Source organism: Lynx rufus, unplaced genomic scaffold (genome assembly GCF_022079265.1).
Source record: "Lynx rufus isolate CCGP_SWC_20201006 ecotype Redwood Valley unplaced genomic scaffold, mLynRuf1.p SCAF_7, whole genome shotgun sequence".
In the NCBI taxonomy this organism is placed as follows: Eukaryota; Metazoa; Chordata; class Mammalia; order Carnivora; family Felidae; genus Lynx; species Lynx rufus.
The window spans coordinates 99,760,290-99,780,877 of NW_025814889.1; the positions used below are offsets into that span (position 1 = coordinate 99,760,290).

The 20,588-nt window shown below is 34.1% G+C and overlaps 1 protein-coding gene across 5 annotated transcripts in view; it reads right to left on the minus strand.

Moving 5' to 3' along the window:
• Positions 1-337: 337 nt before the first annotated feature.
• Positions 338-20,588, minus strand: part of NAP1L1 (nucleosome assembly protein 1 like 1) — a 33,853-nt gene continuing 13,602 nt past the window's right edge. For 2 of the 5 annotated variants that reach the window (XM_047065350.1, XM_047065354.1), the window contains exons 3-16: positions 18,776-18,861; positions 17,196-17,298; positions 11,463-11,604; positions 11,129-11,209; positions 10,072-10,200; positions 9,020-9,091; positions 7,780-7,919; positions 7,190-7,335; positions 7,076-7,095; positions 5,103-5,225; positions 4,368-4,397; positions 3,807-3,857; positions 2,677-2,748; positions 338-1,962 (exon numbers count right to left, since the gene is read on the minus strand). In XM_047065350.1, the coding sequence (XP_046921306.1) occupies positions 2,713-2,748; positions 3,807-3,857; positions 4,368-4,397; positions 5,103-5,225; positions 7,076-7,095; positions 7,190-7,335; positions 7,780-7,919; positions 9,020-9,091; positions 10,072-10,200; positions 11,129-11,209; positions 11,463-11,604; positions 17,196-17,298; positions 18,776-18,861 (1,159 nt within the window). In that variant the 3' untranslated portion in view covers positions 338-1,962; positions 2,677-2,712. Of the gene's footprint in view, positions 1,963-2,676; positions 2,749-3,806; positions 3,858-4,039; positions 4,136-4,367; positions 4,398-5,102; positions 5,226-7,075; positions 7,096-7,189; positions 7,336-7,779; positions 7,920-9,019; positions 9,092-10,071; positions 10,201-11,128; positions 11,210-11,462; positions 11,605-17,195; positions 17,299-18,775; positions 18,862-20,588 lie in introns of those variants that run through there. The other 3 variants (XM_047065351.1, XM_047065353.1, XM_047065352.1) reach the window with 3 other exon arrangements.

The window sequence follows — 20,588 nt, forward strand, 5'->3', positions numbered from 1 at the left end:
AGATTTTGCCATTTCTAGACAGGAAAAATAGAACTTCTTGGTAATCAGTGCCTGAGCCAGGGGAAACTATAAACTGAAACTGTAAGGACAAAATTCAAAGTGTCTCAAAAATGTCTGTAGTTAACTAAGGGTAAAAATCTTTCTAGTCGTCCAATAACAAACTCCATTTAGCAAGGCTTGGGAGGTTGCTCTTGAAATAAACAAATTCACAGGTCATCCTGGCCTAAGCACAGAATAGCATACTCTAAACATCTCTACTCTCTGCTCTTCCAAAAAAAGTATATATAAATATATTCATATTTTTAAAAACCACCCAAAATATCACCAGTACATTTTATAAAATTAAATGCAAATTTTATTAAGGATTTCAAATTACATATTTCAAATTTCTAGAATGGAATAGAACCATTTTGGAACTGGAGAGATGGCATAGATGAACACTGATACCCCTTGCAATGCCAACTTTAATGAGAAAACAATTCCTCTGCAAACCACATCCCCTTTATATAACAAGATGAAATCATATCTGCCCCTTCACTTTGGCAATAGCTATTACCTAAAGGAGTGAAAGAAAAAAAAAAAATAGTGGTTTTGCTACTTAAGTTCATTAAAAATGGGATTCTATCTTTAGATTAAAATTGGCTGAGTTCAGAAAAGGCTGTGATCAGATGAGCTATGGGTACAAAAAAAAATTCAGCAAGGAATGTCTAATTAAAGCAACCAAAAGCATTTTGAAAATAAAGAGGAAAAACACAGGATGTTTTCATGGCATTTTTTTCTCCTACAAACTATTGCAACTGGTTAAGGATTTCCAGTAGTTAATTAAATTCTCAGGAGAGGAATGAATAGTATTATACAAATAACAAAATGTATTCACATTCCAAGATCTTAATACTAGATTTTCAAAAAGGAAGCTCTGTCACCTCTAAAAACAAACTCAATATAGTTTTATTAAGAGCAGGAACTCTAGGCCATCCTCTAGTCATAATCCATTTAATCCACCCTCACTGTCAAAGCTTTTAGGCTTGTCACAAAAAATTAACAGTAATTAGCCTGAGGTATTTTAAATGTGGCTCTGTAAGTCTCAAATTTAATGGCATTTTCCTCCCTAAAAATGGTCTTCTTTCTACTTCAGTCCCATGATCTCTGTAGTATTTCACTACAATATGGTCATAAACTAAAATACCTAAAAGCAATCGTTGGACCTTTTGAAAGAGTTGTTCATCCATCCACTTATATTAAGACAGGAGCCACACAAAGATCTATAAGAGTGTTTGTTGCCTGACCAGATCCAGAATAGAGGTACTTAAACCTTTGTTTTCCAGTTGAATTATCAAACCCTGGTATGAATAAAACGTGAATATTATACTTGTGGTACAAATAGGTTCATATTTTTGAGCTTTTAATGAGATTGAGAAACATTTCATAAAACTTAACTTAATATGCCTTAACATATCTGTGAGGTAGTTAGGTAAACAGTACTACCCATTTTAATACACAGTAAACAGAAGCATGGGTAAATGACATACTCATACTTTAAGCAGTAAGAATTGGAATTAACTATAGAGGCGTGGGGCCTTCTCTCTAGTTCTAACCAAATGAAATAAAATTTTAATCTTTTAATCTTTTTTTTAAAAAAAAACATTACATCATTTAAGATTTTCTCTTTCTTTTCTATCCTCTCATATTAGCAGATGTAGTACCTCTCCCAAAGTTGACACTCTCTTCTTCCATAATATGGTAAGCTGGGTACAATGCTTATTAATTCAAGCTAGGCCTCTGTTTCTACCTGAATTAGTACAAAATTAAGACATTATCTTGTGAGAACTAAAATTATATGACATTTTTATTTTAGGCTGCAAAAACAAAAACAAGCAAACAAACAAATAACAACAAAAAAACTTGAAATAGGCTTGTCAAATGATGTAAATTCATCCTTTCCAGGGAAGCGGAAGGTAGACCCTACCATAAAGAAAAGATGCTGAGTTAATGGAGGTTAAATTTAAAAGTACAGTTAAAATAATGAGGCTTAACTTTTGAAAATAGGTTTTATTCACCTCCCTATAGTAACCAATAACCACACTATGAGTTAGGTTTCTTTACTGTGGTTTCCTTACTAGGTATCTCTAGCTATGTCACCTAGAATACAAAATCCATTAATAATCTAAGTTATCAGTTGTGGTCTTACTGGAAATTCTTAACCATATTTGTCTTGACAAGTTCTGTTTTTTGTTTTTTAAATGATGAATTGTCTTAGTCTAAGTCACTGCATTTCTGCAACAAAGTAATGAAAGGCACAGCTAGTGCAAGCAAACTTAAACCCAATTCAATTACCAGCTGAAAAAATATTTTGGTTCTTCAGGGAAAAAAAATAAGCGAATCAAAAAAACTGTTCTTTTAACAGGGCTGTTCACTTTCATAGCTATAATCTAAATTCTTTGTTACATGATAAAAATTACTCCAGAAGAACCAAACCATGTAGTGATGAATGAACATGCATGAAAGAATTTATGCAATCGATAGAGCTGGCAGAAAAACTACAGTTAAAATGCTAAGTAGAACAAATTGGTCTTTAAAATTATCAGTTCCTTTCCTTTAAAAAAAAGTACTGAGTCTACCAAGAAAATACAAAAACATAAGGCTGTAAGAAAATAATAGTTGTGTTTAGGCTATTACAGTGCAGGTTATCCTCAAGGCCACATACATCCTGCTTCACTGCTGCTTGCACTCTGCTGGGTTTTGATCCTTCTGTTAAAGGAAAACAACAAGTCAATCTATCTTTTTCTACCTGCTTCAGTTAATTTTCAACAGTAATTAAACTATCTTAATTATATTATCTCACTGTGCTACCAAAATTTGTGCCAAATTAAAGAAATAGTATATAGCAATGATGGAAAGTTATTTATTCAAATATCAGCAAGTCACACAAATGCTAAAATAAAGCCCAAATTTTACATTGTAGAATGAATTCCATAAAATAAAACACACTAAGCCATAACCTTAAAAAATAAAATAACCAAGCAATTTGTTAGTCACATTATCAGTATTTTCCTTCTTATGATCAATTATTGTTAAATCCTAATTCCATTAATATTAACTTTCAAGAGTAATTCATACCTGTTAGAATATTTAAGATTATTTTTAACTACCCCGTCTCTTACCTGCTCACTAAAATATCTTCTGGATATTTTACAGAATTTAGCAAATGAATGAATACATTTAACAGAAACCTTAAGTTTCAAATGAATCCTGATAAGGTACTTTGTATTTTGGGGGAGACAATGGGCTTTACTAGCCCTGATATGACAAATTCTCAATAACAGATTGGGACTCTCAGAAAAAAGGTGGTTGGGAGAATCTAACACAGTATTGCTTCCCTATTCCCAAGCACTTTTGCATTCAGGTTACTTAAAAACTGACCTTTGTTTATAACCTATCCTTTGGAGGAAAAACAACCTAAGAACACTAATAAGTAATTTTAAATGCTTTAAAATTGTGAAGAAGAAAAAAAAAAAAAAGCCCAACATAAAGTGCATTAGAAGTAGAATCTTAGGGTTTATTTAGCCTGAAACTATGAAAAATACAAAGTCAGAACCAAAAATAAAAGTTTCTTAAGAAAGGTACACTGGCATATCATGTACTATTGAAATACCAGTGAAGATTAAAAAAAAAAATGTTATGTATGTATGTATGTATATATATATCTCCAGTCAATAAGACTTACAAAATAAACTTTATATTAAGAAACATCAACTCTCATGTAACTTGCCTTAAATTTAATAGAAAGCAGCACTAATTTTGCTCACCTTTGAGTCATAGTCTGGATCATTTTCCTCATCTCCTTCTTCTTCCCCTTCCTATATTAAAGTTCAAAATGCATCCATGAAGTAGGTACACAGTAGGAAGAAATGGCTCATAATGTATGGAGAAATTTTAATACAAGTTACTCTATAGGTCAAAAGATTTTCATGATTACAGAGTTTGGTGACAATGCAATTTAATTTGAAAGCTTCTAATATGAAAAATTTCCCAACACAACTTGAGACATCCAGAGAGCTTTTATTGAAAAGATTTACTGCAGCCAACGTTGAAAAAGTTTACTGCAGCTTTTGACTTCTTCAAAGAGCTGATAACCCTGCAGCAGAACAGAATTATTTGAAATAAAAAAAATGTTCTGAGTTTTGCAATTTATTTATTGAAACCTTATACATACATTGTTTGGCTGTAGAATTCTAAAACCGTATTTTTTTCCAAAAAGTTTTTATCCCGTATCACAGAATAATGATTATAGCAAAGGAATACATAAGTCACTCAATTCGCTTCTCAATGTGTTAAACAGAATTATTTGCTCATTTGGTAAACATTACCTCATCCGCTTCTTCACCTTCTTCATCATACTAAAAAGGGAAAAAAGGATGAAGTGTGAATGTAGCTAACAAACATTTGAGAGTAGCATTACTTACAGCCATCACTGTCTCCACTAAGATCTAAAAAGAGGAAAATACTTTCCCTAAGGTGACTAATTACAAATTACATAGCTGTAGGAATCAGTTCAGTGCCATTATCTAAATCTGACGATCTAAAAAATTAAAGAACACAGTACAATCGTGGGTGTGGTCAGACAACTATTACTATAAATATTACCTGCCTGTACTTATGTGAACACATTGCACAAAAAGGACCTAAAGCCTACTGGAATGATTGTCATTTAGCAATAAAGATATCCAAAATATTTGAGGGGAGCCTAATTTTACCTTAATTGTTGTTTAATACTCCTTTGGATAAAAATTCTATGTTTCCTAATATTTTTATGTTAAGTAATAAAAAACATCTTAGGCATGTTTTTTGTTTGGTCAAAGACAAGGGCATTATAGACCTCCAACAATGACTAAACACAATAAAGTTTTACTAATTCGGAGAAGTCTAAGATCCTAGGAGGACATATTTAAAGCAATTCAGGAAAGTTATCTAGAGGACATCAGTAATTAGCCTTTGAATTATTCTGTCTTTTAAAAAATCACAACTATTCATTAAACCTCTCATCAATTGTGACAATCACACCCTCACCAAATTATTTCACTGCAGGATTCAGATTCACTCACATCATCATCATCGTCTTCAATAGCTTCTCCAGTAAAGTATAACACTGATCTTGGGATTATACGCTCACGTAAAAAGTGACCAATTTCAAAGTCTGCAGCAAGGATAGCTTCAGCATCATCATCCTTTAAAAACAAAACAAAAAACAAGCACAAAATTTAATAACTGCTATTTAATTAGGCACATGCAAGACTCTTGAGTTTAAATCCTACGAAGCAACACTCAACTTCACTTTTCGTCATTTTAAAATTAGCTTCTGTGTGTGATTCAGTAGTCATCTACATATACCTTAGGTCTACAGATTTTTTTTTTTTCAACGTTTTTTTTTTTTTGGGACACAGAGAGACAGAGCATGAACGGGGGAGGGGCAGAGAGAGAGGGAGACACAGAATCGGAAACAGGCTCCAGGCTCTGAGCCATCAGCCCAGAGCCTGACGCGGGGCTCGAACTCACAGACCGCGAGATCGTGACCTGGCTGAAGTCGGACGCCCAACCGACTGCGCCACCCAGGCGCCCCAGGTCTACAGATTTTTAATAAAAAAAAAGGTAAGCAATGCAGTGTACATACTCAGAGAAATTTGGGAAGTAAAAATTAGAATTGGTTATTGTTTAGTTTTTTTCTGGCTTAAAATTAAAATATAAAAGCAACTTTGTTATGGGACTGTAATTTTCCTTTTAAAATATTAATTACTGAAAACACCCAAAGGAATAATACTAAGATACTAAGAATCTAAGGATTTATAACATTAGGTGTATGACACATAATGAAACAACATGGAGAATCACTACACACTTCCTAAAAGTAGTACCCTAACAGGTATATAATGCCAAATGAGAAAGAATCCTACTTAATAAATACAAAGTCAATCCAGGATTTCTATTTAATGACAAAGCACAACACAAAACTGGTACTGACATTCTTCAAAATTAAAATAATTCCATTCAAGTTCTACGATACCAAACAATGAGTAAACATTCCATGAATGTTAATTTTGATTCATCAACATAATCCACTATAATGAACATCCAAAAACACACAAAAGGGCCAGTGGACTTTGAAGTAAAGACTTCTAATCACAGGTGGTAGTCTATCTGTAACTACTCAAGATTGTTTTGTTACCATCAATATTTGGAAATAGAAATTAAAAAAAAAAAATCACTTGAACACAAACTCCAACCCATTTGCTGACATGAAAATAGCATGAAACTATCTCAATGCTCACAGGTAGGTCTTTCAACCTAAAATTCGGGTGCTGCTTTATAGCCCCCTTTTTTGTCCTATAAAAGGTATTTTGAGCCAAGCCACTTACTACTCTTTTCAGGCAGAAATACTTGCTTTTTACACATCTGGTCCAAACCTTGGCTAAAACCATTCTAATTCGAAAGTATTCAAAATAAAACACACTTTCTAATTCCTTATGTATAAAACTATTTAAACTGAGTTAATTTAAGTTCAAAGATCTGGCCAACAGAAGAGCAAATTCACAACATACTTAGCCTACCCTGCCTGTATAGACCTCTCAGAGGTTGTTCCTCTTTCTAGGCCATACACAGGCACAATCACAGCTCTTGGCATATGGTCACATAATACATGGTCACAGTAAGAAACCATATTTCCACTGGAATAACACAGAAAGAGTTCTGACCAGAATGGTTAGGAGTTTAGTAAAACAGTACAAATGGTTTAATACCTTCTAGTTTCAATAAGAAAACTACAATCTTAACAACTTGAATCCCCTACACAATATTTGCAAGTCTCAAAAGAAAAGAAAGCCTTTAGCCTTTCCATTTTTCAGTGGAAGCACTATAAGCATTTTGAATGAAATAATTTCAGATGCATAATGGTCTTTTCCATGCACTGCAAGCCTCAGAACAAAATTCAAGCAGCAACTATCCAACTCCCCACGTTTGAGAACCAATTCTCTAATTTCATATGTAATTAACAATTCAATAAATAAATAACAATTTAACTTACCAGGTCTCCACTCTCGGGAACTGCAAAATTGAGAAAAGAAATTCAAGTGAGTAAGAAATTAAAGAAAGCTTGTAATAAAACCACCATCAATACCCAAACTAAAACACTGTTTACCTTCAGGAGGGGCAAAAAAATTAAAGAAAGAGTCGTTGGAAACTGTTTTGGTCACAGTACGAACTGTCCCACGTCCCTTGTGTTTCTGCTTCTTCTTAATGGTTTTCAAAGTGACATTCTTTCCTTTTTTCCAATCTATCTGGCACCTTGCAAAACAAAGGAGAAAAAAAAAATCTATCACAATTAACATATTACATTTAATTGATAGAAGAGCTATGATTTATCTAATTAAATATTATATTTAATTACAAATTTTAGAGGGGAAAAATTGGCTCAAATGTTTTTAGTAGCATATAAAGAGAAAATTTTATTTCAACAAATTTTTTCAATAAGATATTGACAATTAGCACAAATTCACAGTACAATAAATTTAAACATGCACTCCTTTGGACAACTATCTGCAATACCGAAAGCCAAGGAGAATTCTAGGAAAATAGGTAAGCTCTTCCCAGAAAACATTTTACTGAAATGTTTAGTGATAAACTATGTATGTCTCTATGTATCACACACACACTAGGAAATACCAAGCATCACAAATTCTAAGTAAAATAAAGAGATAAATTCTGTGAAAGTAGTAAAATTAAACTCACCCTGTACAACCCATAATTTCTGGTCCATCAAAAGAAAAGGGATCAGAGTCATCTGGTTCTGACCTCATCCTGTATGTCTTTGTCAACACTTCATTTGTGAAATATTCATTGGGTTCAAAGTGAAATTCTAAGACAAAACTCTTAAAAAAAAATAAAAAAATAAAAACTAATGAAATTCCTACATCGTAAATATCAGTGCTTTAGTAAATAAAACTTAATCTGTTGATTTGTATAAACATATAAACTTCTAGGTGATAATACTTTTCCCACTCTGGGAAAGGGTCAGATAAACCCCAAATTCTGTTTAAAAAGCAAAACAAGGTACAAAATAAAACTGGATAAAACCTAGTTCAGCTTATAACTTCTATTTAGTAACATGTTTACAAAACAGGTTAAAACAGCTGAATAAACTGACCAAATACTCCCTCCTTCCATCCCCACGAAGAGGACTTTAAATCTTACTCTAACCTGAATTTGACAGATGAAAAAGCCCAACTGTACCACACACAATAAAATAATCTATAGCCTGTAGTAGCTCTGCCCATACTTCACATAATCCTGTTGGTTTTGGGGGAAGTGAGGGCCCCCTTCTGTTTTATGTAATTCTCAGACACATGCCATTTATCTTCATTCATTTATTATTTGAGACAGACACAGAGAGAGAGAGAAACCGTGCACATGAGACCAAGTGGAAAAGAGAAGCAGAGGGCGGGGGAGGGAGAGAGAGAAAGAGAGAAAGAGAGACAGAAGAGAAGGAGAATGGGGTAGAGGGGGAGATAGAAATAATCCCAAACAGGATCCATGCTCAGCTCAGAGCCCAACGTGGTGCTCAATCCTACAACCCTGGGATCATGACCTGAGCCAAAATCAAGAGTCAGATGCTCAACTAACTGAACCACCCAGATGTCCCCAGACACATGCCTTTTAATGTGAAGTATTTTTTTAAATTCTGTTACCTTGCTATTATTTTTTACCTACTTTTAATCTAGTATCAAAGATTTACGAGATTTCAACAATAGTTTTGTGATCAGAGGGAGGAAAAGAAATAAACGCTGCATTTCAATTATCAACATCCAAACATTTATTTCCTACCAACAATTAAGAGTACCAAGTATAAGTTTTAACTTCTTTCTCACCCCCATCTCTAAGCTTTGAGTACCACCTCTTTTCAGAAACTTCCGTATATCTACCTATAAACATCTAATGTTACAAGACTGAAACTATTTCAAAGTTCTTTTACCATGGGCTGGCCAGCATCTGAGAACTTCACTTTAATATCTTTTAAGTGCTTCAGAATAGGTTCATCATGTTCCTGCAAATTAGGAAAATATTAAAATGAATATCTAACATGGCATTTTAGGATTAGTGTTGTTACTGGACAAAAACACTTAGCTAACTAAGACATTTATAGGGAGGTTTTACATAACAGTTGTGAACCATTAAGACCTACTCTCCAGATTATGGCTTATACTAAAGCTAGTTTACTTACAAGCTCTACTTATTTCTACTGCCATTGGTAGAAAAAAAGTGACTCGACAGAAAACTACATCATCATCATCATCATCATCGTCATCATCATCATCATCAGACTGAATGGGCTAAAGAATACAAAACCAAGTCTTAGGCATGTTTGCTTTAAAAACGCTTCCTTTTCCAGCAGCTTCTTTTTCCTTTCATTCTGCTGGGTCCTTTTCTACTTCGCCAAAGTAGAAATGAAGTAGTCATTGTTCCAAGATTTCTTTTTCTTGACATTAACTTCCAACAATCACACTACATGGCAACAAATACTATACCACGCAGGTGGTAGTGGCTCAAGAAATGCTTCTGATTAAGACAGGAAAAGTTTCCCAGAGAAGGAGACATTTAGGTTGGTTTCCCAGAAAAAGTGACAACTGTAAGAGTTAAAGATCTCTATGCTATTCTTTTAAAATGCAAGTGTTCCTTGGAATATTTGTTTCAGGCTGAGAAAGTCATTTTGGGTAAGACAAATGGAATTTTAAGTCTCCTCCTTCCTATCTCCAATACCAAGCACCTAAACACAGAAGGCACAAGACTGTAACAAAACATTGCTCAATGATAAACAATTGTCAAAGGGACCATTTCATTATCTAATTTTTGAAAATGAATTAAAATTTATTTGATTACATTCATCAAAGACACATTTCCCTTCTACAGATAACACAGGTTTCAGAAGACCACAACCATTCCATAAAGGTCAATAACGGAGAGACTAGTGTCATCACAGCCATTTACACTTCAAAAGTAAACTGGTGTTATCATAAATAAAATTACCTGAACCATATCACTGAGCAAGTCAACATTCTTAAAAACAGTCAACCAGAATTCAGGAATTCCCTTGGGGTCTTCTTTTTCTTCATCTTTTTTCTCATCTTCAACCTTGGCTTTTTCTTTCAGCTCCTCCTTGATAAATGACAGCATACATTACTGAATACCTAGATCAGACCTCTGATAAAATATTACCCATCCCCTTAACTTACATCCAGTGGTGAAGTACAGAAACCAAAATATCTTCAATCACCAATTGTAACTTTCAATCAAATTATAAGTTCTGGTCCAATTGTATAAACACTGCTGTTTATTTACCATACCAAACCTTACTTCTATAAATATTGCTAATTACCATACTCCTCCAAAAAAGAGAACCACTAGGAGAGAACCTTATTATAAACCATAGGGAAATAGTTTTAGAGAAAAAAATTTTAAAGCTTCAGGGGATAAATAAATAAATAAATACCTTACCCAATGCCTCACCCCTTGGTGTTCTTGACCAAAACACTATATATGCTTTATCAACCAACATTAAAACAGCAATGTTGGAGAAACAGGGTCATGTAACAGAACACTGCATTTGTGTCACAACCCTGCCATTTATTAGCTGTAGGCAGGTCACTTAGAAGCTTCCATTTCAGGGGTGCCTGGGAGGTTCCTCTTGATTTCAGCTCAGGTCATGATCTCGCGGTCATCGGATAAGCCCTGTGTGGAGCCTGCTTGGGAATTCTCTCTCTCTCCCCCCACCTTCCCCTCCCCACACATGCGTGCACACGCTCTCTCTCAAAATAAACATATAAACTTAAAAAAAAAAAAAAAAAAGCCTCCATTTCATCACTTGAAAAGAACAATCCTTTGCATGTCATCATGAAGTTCAAAGGAAAATTTTATATGGATCTATAAAACTTAAATACTATAAAAACGTAAGGGAAAAATGAATTTTGTATCCAGATGAATTTGGGTACAGATGGTGCCAGGTCTAACAGTGGCTCATCTGCACTCACTATCCATCTTACAATAAAATATTTTCAAGGGATAAAAACACAAAGTTGGTACCAACCGAAATTTCATCCTCCTCATCTGGTTTCCATTCACATTCCTCTTCTGTAGGTTCATAAATTGCATTAATGATCTCAAATCGCTAAAATGATTTAAAAAGAAAAGCTTACATAAAAACACTGATATCCAAGGCAGAAACTAGCTGTTTCTTGTTAAAGACGCTTATAGTTTTAATGAATGCATACCACAACCTGAATTGCTATAACTGATTTCCCAAATACCTCTTAATAACCATCTGGCTGAGAGGCCTAAAGACTTAACCACCTGCAAGTTTGTTTACATTTCCAGAGCTTTATTATAATGTCATATTTCAGATAAATAATAGAAAGCATTACCTTATCAAATAGAGGCTGATAGAGAACAGCATACTTTCTTTCAAGATCATGAACTTCCTCATAGAATTTGGCTTCTATCTGTGCACATTTAACTTGAAGGTTTTTGAGAGCATTCACTCGTCTCTTAACTACCCTAGGCAAGCTGAAAGGTTGGAATGCACCAGTTACACAGCATCATAGTAAAATACAAGTCATACTTCTATCATATTGAAAATAAAGCATAAAAGTCAGTGAATGATAGTTTCCTATTTGAAGCAAAAGGTATACTCAAAGTAACTAAAATAAATACATGGACTTCTTGACTGAAATATTTCAAAAACGAACATTTAAATAGATACAGTAAGTTGATAAGAGAATGTAAATCGTATCAACCCTAAATCTTTCATTATAATCAAGTTCAGCAGTAGACTTGTCAATGCTGGCATCTACGCTGTAAAACAGACTATTTTTTAAGTTCAAAAGTCATGGGCTGATCATCTTAACTCTGAGAATAATGACGGTAACCTTGATTTTAAAAAGAAAAAAAAAAGTATGTGTATCTCACCCATACCAGCTATTTTTAGGGAAAAGGAGAACATATGTATATTAGAAAAAAGGATGGTATCCTACACTATTATTTCCTATTTTAGTCTCTGTATTTAATTTGGAATTTGAAATTTTATTAAAAATATGACTGTTATGTTCCATGAAGGGACTTTTAGTAAGATATAATTCATATATCATACAATTTACTATGGGGTGGGTATAAGCCTCCCGAAGTATGATTAAACTTAGGAATCCCCTACCACTCAAAACATTTCACTCAAAATTTATCTAACTTCAGGGAATCTGTACAAAAGATCCAGAATCCAGATTAGAATTTCCTGCCATAGGCAGATTGTTGTAACTCAAACAATTCTCTTACTTAACCACTATTTTAGTTATGATAATCAAAAGTAGAAAACAAATTATCTACAGATACCATTTTTTTATTTCTTACAATTAAAAGTAAAAAGCTTAATGTTTAGTCAAGGTAGTGAAACAGCATGGTGTGCTGCCCACCCCCACAGCCTATCTTAAAGAAATAAGAAATTAAAAAAAAAATTCAACCCTAGAAACTTTAGAACTAAGAAGGAAACAACTATTTCAGGCACTTGCATGCACACACAGCATGGGCAACTTCTGAGACTAACAACTGCACAGGGTGAACTGCAACCTAGAAAAAGGAGGAAATGGCCAGAATGGGTAGCAGTGAGGACAGGCTAGAAGAAAGCTTTTTAAATTCTGCACTTTCCTTACATCAGTCAGTGCCTGTCCCCTTCACCCTTCACAGAGCCCAGTGCCAACATTTTTAGGAGCTGATAAAAGCTGGACTGGCTGAAAGCTTACAAGCAGCACTCATTCCTCCACCCCTCCACTCCAGGTACTCTTCCCAAAGCAGCCAAAAACAATTGCCTAGAATTGACAGCCAACTTTTGAGTCTAAGTTAACTGGAGCTCTCCTTAGGTTCATCCCATCCCCTCACCTCAAACTCCATGGGACTATCACAAACCAAAGCTTGATCTTTAATAATGATTACCGAGGAGTAACTGTTATCAGCCAACGAGCCTAAGCTCTAAGTCCGAATAACTACACACTTGAGGAGTACAATCTCTAACGAAAGAATGAAATATTTATCATCTGAAGCCGTATTATTAGACAGAACAATGTAAATGTATTTAAGGAAATGACGGAAGAAACAAGACCAAGAAATCTAAAAGTGGAAATATTAAGTATGAAAAATATAGTAGCTAAATTATATAACCAACAAATAGGATAAACTGGATAGGTTCAAGTGAAAGAAGTCCATTAAAGTTGAAAAGGTCTCCAGAAGGCAGCAGGAAAGACATATAGTTATGATTTGGACGACAAAAGTAACAACAGCTAAAAGACAGAAGGGAGGTGGATAGCTCAAGAAATGAATAATAAATTTCTCAGAGTCAAAGTAATATGAACTCCTCACTCTCACCCCTAAACAGGTTAATGAAATTTATGAATATCAAAGACCAAAGAAAATTCTAAATGTATTCAATGAAAAAGCAAATAACATATGAAGAAAAAGGAATCAGACCGACATCAGGCTTCAAAAGAAAACACCATATACAAGAAATGCATTTTTAAGATATTTAAGAATTCTGAACTTACAATTTTATAAACCAAACTATTATTCAGATATAAAACAAAATAAAAACTTTTTATGAGGCTTATCAGGCTTCAGGAAATATGCCACAGATACTCGTTACATTCATTAAAAAGTAATTTTTGAAAAAGTTAAAAAAAAAACTCGGGAACACTATATAAGATATGGGCAGCCAAATATCTTGGTAAATTTTACTGATGTTTTGATGAACAAAAAGAGGACTAGAAGATGTATATTTATAAACAATACAGACATTGGTAAATTTAAGAAATCAATAGGGGTATTAGGTTTTGAGCCTCTTTACCATAATAACAAAAAGTAGAATGCAGTAACTTTGAAGCCAGCAGAAGACAACCAGAATTATTTAATGGAAAGCAGAAAAGGAGGCAAAAAGAAAGTACGATAAATTATAAAATAATAGCAATTAAGTCCAAAAACAATACCACCTTCAAGAAATGCAAAGAGTTTGAAACCACTAATAATGAAGCGAGCAAACTTTCTTACTAGAGATAAGATACAAGGATGGAAAAAGACATGCCAGGCAAAGGAAGGAAGGAAGGAAGAAAGAGAAAGAAAGCAAGCTGGAATAGCTATCTTAATATCAGACAAAACTGAATTCATAACAACAACAACAACAAAAATAACACAAAATACAAAAGAGGACATTTTAGTCTTGTAAACTAGAACATAAGGACAAGATGTATACGTCACAAACATATAGCTAATAATACAGCTTCAAAATATACTAATCCACAACCAATAGAGATTAAATAGAAAATTTTAACACATCCTTCCCAGAAACTGTTAGTTCAGGCAGATAATCAATAAGCAGAAATAGAGAACTTGAACAACACAATTAATAAATTTGCACTAATTCCAGCATATAGATCTTCACTCTACATTCATAGAACATTTATTAAAACAAAGTATTAAGACCATAAAAGATAGATTTAAAAAAAAAATCAATTCAAGCATTCAATTCAAGAAACTGGAAAGAGGAAAAGAACAAATTCAAATAAGAAGAGTTCTCAAACCCCTAAGGCCAAAGTCCATTTTTAGAAGAGTTCTACCAACTGTTCAACGAACAGTTAATTCCTATCTTATTCAAATTGCTTTGAAAACAGGGAAAAAAGTAAAAGCAGCTGTGTCTATTTCATTAAGCAATCGAAATCTTCACTCTAAAACCAGGGCTTGGAATTACCATCCCATTGAAAGTTTCTGTATTGTACATACATACATATGTACATACACACACAAGTTCAATTCACTAATGAATAACGACCTTACATAAAATTATTAAACTAAACTCAACAGTGTAGGTTTATTCCAAGAAAGTAAGGTAAGTTCAGTATCTGAAATATATTTCCAAACTGTATTTAATATGACTTAATAGATTCAAAGAAAAAGTCAAAAGACCATCTGAATACAGAAAAAAAGGTCACAAAAAATCTTACGTAGACACCAAATGTAATGGAGAGATTTTATATCCATTCCAGACTGGAAATAAGACAAAGATGCTCATGTTTAATGCTAACATTTAACACAGTACTGCAAGTCCTGGCCAATACTGTAATGAAAGAAAAATAAACGTGGTGTGACATAACACAAAAGATTAGAGCGAAAATTGCCATTACTTGCAGACAAGATCTTTTGCCTATGGGAGGAGAACAAAGAACAAAGAACAAATTACTACCAAAGTGTAGCAAGATTTCTGGATACAAGATCAACAGCAAATAAATAAATAAAAATAAATCAATAGCACTCTTCTTGACATCAACAGCTAACATGGAGATACAATAAAAGATACTATATTCACAAAAGCAACACAACTAAAGCACACAGGAATTAACCAAGAATAGACTTTGAAAAAAAAATTTAGAGTAAGAGAATATGATCTCAATAAATACAAAGATGTGGATGAGACAACGTAACATTAAAAGGATAATTCCCTACCATGTTAATATGTACACTCAATGTAACTCTTATCAAAAATTTTAGTGTGTTGAGAGGGGCTGTTTTCTGTTGTTTTATGAAAATCCCTAGAAACTTACTAGCAACCATATGTGGGATGAAGGTCTACATACCGTTAAGCCAATCTTAAGAGTGTGTTCCATAGGGAATGAGGGGGAGGGGAAAGGGTGGAAGAAGATACTACAGGGAGAAAGGTTAAATCGTCACCCTGCTAGATATTAAAACATACTAAAAAGCCATATTAATTAAAACTGGTATTAATTAAAACAGAAGAGTGCTGTTCAAAGATAAACACAGATGTTTATAAGAAACTCGTATGTAATAAAGGTGGTATCACAAATAAATGGGCGAAAAATCAACTGTTCATGGTGAAGTGTGATAAAAACAAGCTCATCAAAACAAAACAAAAAAACAAAAAAACCTGAATGCCTAGCTAAATACAAAGGTGAACTCTAGAGGGATTATTGAAGACCTAAAGATGAAAGGCAAAACTAGTCAATAGGAACTACAGAAGGAACTAGGAAGGACTTGCTAAAACTTGAAAAGAATGAGCCACAGGTCAAAACCTTAAAATATAAAAATTAAGGATTTCTGTTTAATGGAGAATGCTAAGGATAAAGTTAATAGAAATGACACGAAAGATTTACAAGTCTAAAACTGATGACAGATTAACACCTAGAATACACAGAAACTCCTGGAAAAGACAGTAAACCCCAATAGGAAAATGGACAGAGGGAACAACAAATGAGCAACCTAAAAAGCTCACAATCATGAAAAAAAGCTCAAAACTCAGTAGACAACAGAAAATACAAACAAAACAAAATATGCCCGTACCTCTTCGATTGGTAAAAAACAAAACACCCATAAAGGTGAATGATACCAACTGCTGGCAGGGACACAAGGATAGAGCAACCTTCAATGCACTGGCTCTAGAAAGCAAGCTAGAAGTATTTAAAGTTTGCATACCTCATATAACAATCCCTATGAGGTAAGTACATAACCCAAAATAATTCTTACACAGTTCTTTAGGAGGGCATGCACAAAGATGACCATTACAATGGAATTTGTGTTGATGGAGCTTGGAGGCAATCTAGATATCCATCAAAGAATAAGCGTATAATAGAACATGGTGGACACAAATCACCGCAAGTGACAACATTTAGAAGCTAGAAACTACTGACTAGAGATTACATACAGAAAGCAATGTGGATGGATCCTAAAACCATAAAGCCAAGTATAAAAAAACAATTATAAGCAAAATAAGATATATGTGCTATTGTTAATGATTTATAGGACCAGTGAAATAAATAAGAAATCATTATTTCTTATAATCCTGTGCACTTCTAGCAAACCTCCAAACAAATCTCAGAAATGGTTAAGATCAGTGTATTTCCTGTGGAGAAGAGTCAAACTTTGAAAAGACCAACTCTAAATTGGTGGTACTCGGCAAAATTTTAAACTCCCAATAATCCTATAATAGATACTAACAGACATTAGCTTTCCACTATTACTAATGTAAGTCCTAGATGGTCTTAAAAATAGGTACACTTGCAATGTTGATTATAGAAGGATAAATAAGGACTATGGAAAAGAAGAACTTGTACCTTTCAATGTATCCTGTTGGTGTTTCTACCAGACCATCAAGTCTTTCTTGAAGGGCTGCAAGAATCTGAGGATTTTGCATCATCTGAACAGTCAGCTGACGCGCTTAAAAAAAAAAAAAAAAAAAAAAAAAAAAAGGGCATCGAAAGAAGGATTTTATGAAAATGTATTATGCTATTTTAATAGGACAATCCAATCATGAAGTTTTCCTGACTAGCCCATAAATCATTGGTCTGAACAGAGATGGGCAGCAAGCAGAGGAAAATCCACTCTAGGAAAAGTTCAGATTCCTAATGATCTAATACATCACCATCTCTCAAGGCCATTGCTACAACTCCTGTGAATAATATCCTTTCTCTTCCTACTACATTGTGTTTCACACACCTTCCGTTTTTGAGAAGCTCAAAGCTTCATCCGGATGCCTATCTATGACTGTAGATAATGCTTTGAAGCAGACAACACAATTAGAAAATTGCAAATACAGTTTCAATCCTGGGACAAAGACTGTGGAGCGAGTAACCTAAATGTTTTGTTTGATGCTTAATAGTATAGTGTGCTTGTGTATGTCTGAATAGAGAATGTTAACAGTTGAAACAATCAAGGTTGTTACTAAAGCCAAACAAAACATGATTCATTCATGGTGTCTAAAATCATACTTAAACCAAAATACCAGATTTAGGTGAAACAAGTTATTTTGCTATATCCTCTCTTCTTCATAAACAGACATTACACAAAATTGATATTAGCCTTCCCAGTTGTGTTTTTAAAGGTCAATTCCTAATACTAATTTGATTATTGGATGATGTCCAGTTGTGATAACCAACATGCCTTTAGAAATGTCAATACGGGCCACTAAGGATACAGACCTATATATCTTTCGAGAAAATGTTGTAAGATGAAAGCTGAAACTAACGTGCAGTGGTCTTTTCACAATTAACCTCCATCTGGCTTAACAATGAAAAGTTGAGTCATCTGGTACTTCAATATTCTTGGCCCATACCCACAGGGCATAACCTGCAGGCATAACCTCCACTACCATTGCTACTCCTCTTCCTTCTAGAATTACTTGCTCAAGAAAACTGTGATTGATTTTTGTTTACATTTAATACTTATCTCTTTTTTGGTTGTTTGGTTGAAATGGGTTTAAAAAAGACTGACATACAACTATAGGTTTTCTACTATTAAATACTGAACATTTTCAAATCACTCTAAGCTAGTGTTGTTTTTTTAGAAGTACCACCAAAAACAACCTGTAACATTTCTAAATTCAGACAAAACTCCTGGGCAGCTGTCTGACACAGTTAGGCCATGTCACTGCAGCAGCAAGAGGGTACACAGTGACTTCTGATGGGTCACTAACTGTATCTATACCTTCCCCTCCCTTACTACCATTCCATCTCAACCCCTCTCTTCCCCTCCTTTCTTCCCCACCTGAATATACACATACAAACTGTTATTGAACTAGAGGTATGGGCTATGTGGGTAAGGCAAACAAGGATCCAAAAGGGAACAGTATTTGTTAGTACCCTCTAGAAGACATGTGCCAGCAATCACTGGCTCCTGAAGTAATTTAAAATAATACCTTTGATTTTTGTTTCTTCACCAGTTTCTTCTTCTTCTACTTCTTCAACATCATCCAAATCTTGATCAAGTTCAGACTGTTCTTTGCTACAATATCATAGTATCACACCAAGGTTCAAATGTACCAATTACCAAAAAATAAATAAAAAATTATAGAAAAACTTCAATTTATTTTCTAGGTTAATATGCCTCTTTCAAAAATATGAAATAGGAAATTCAAAAGGTAATTCAGTTCTCTAACTTCATATGTAAACAAGCACAAACTGGAAGTACATAAAATTTCATTTAAAAGCACATGGTCAAATATAAAGTTTGTATTGCACACTTTTTTTTAAGATTTTACTTTTAAGTAATCTCTACACCCATCCTGGGGTTCGAACTCACAACCTGAGATCAAAAGTTGCATGCTCTACCAACTGGGCCAGTGAGGCACCCCTCTATTTCAAGCTTTAAAAATGTGGTTTAGTAGGTTTTGGTACAGGCAATGAGAGGTCAGGAAGTATGTGCTCTCTACCCAATATCCACTGATATCACTCTGAATAACAGCACCCTGATTTTATAGGACACGGCAATACACCAAGCTTTAAAATCCTACATTTCTCAGCCTACCTCTTAGCTAGGTGGGTTATGTGGCTCTGTTTGGGCAATGAGTTAAAAAGTCGTATAGAACTTTAAGTAAGCCTCCTACATAGGATGGTAGACAGCTGGGAGGCCTCATCTTGCTGCCTCCCTAGAATAGGGATGTGATGACTAGAGTTCCAAAGCCATGTTGGACCATGAGGCATCCTAGAGACAGAATAAAAGTCAACAGAATGAGGGAATTTAGAAGAATAAGGAACTGGATCCTTGACGGCTATGGAGCAATCACATCAGCCTGTACTCATGATCTTTGGACTTTCCTCCTTTTTCTTTACTTCACAGTAGAGATGGGCAAAAAGTTAAAGAGAAGACCCGAGTCTACTGCATGCTTGGAGCAAAGCCAGGAGGATAGCACCATTGAAAGAAAAGGAAAAAGTAGGAAGATAAAATTCTCCCCATTTCATCTTAAAAACCTAGTTTTTGAACATGCAATTTCAACAGGAATTAAAAAGGGAAATAAGGATATCTAAGTTAATGTATAGGTCTTCATATAATTCCTTGTGTGATTTTACATTTTAATATCTGGTTTAGAGATTTAGTTACTTTCATGTTTAGAAAGAGCATTTGGAAAATTAATTTTCATATAGAGACAAATATAGAAAAGGTCAACTGTGTTCTGCCAGCAAGATTTATGTTCCTGTAACTAAGGAAAAAATTCCAGCCTTCTCATCAAATATACAGATTATTCTGAAATTATCTTTTATTATAAACTTAAACATACTCAGACTTAAGATCACTAAAGACCACAAAACTATTCCTCCAGTGTGATTTTATTAATTTACTGAACATCTACATTTTAAGGCTTTAAAACAGGGGTCCACAAACATGGGTCAAATACAGCCCATTATTTTTGTAAATAAAACGTTACCAGAACACAACCACATTAATTCGTTTACGCATGGTCTATGGCTGCTTTCACGCTACAACAGCAGAGTTGAGTAACTACAACTAGACCATATGGCCCAAGGGGCCTAAATATTTATAAATTAGGTCCTTTGCAGAGAAAGTTTGCTGACGCCTGCTTTAATTCTCCTTTCCTCCCATCCTCCTAGAGCTCACAAGCATCCAAAATTAAATAAGGGGATGGTGGGGTATCAAGCTGTCACAACCAATTTCTTTTTTTTTTTTAAGTTTAAAACAGAATGAGGGTTGCAAGGTTAAGATGGCAGACTGCA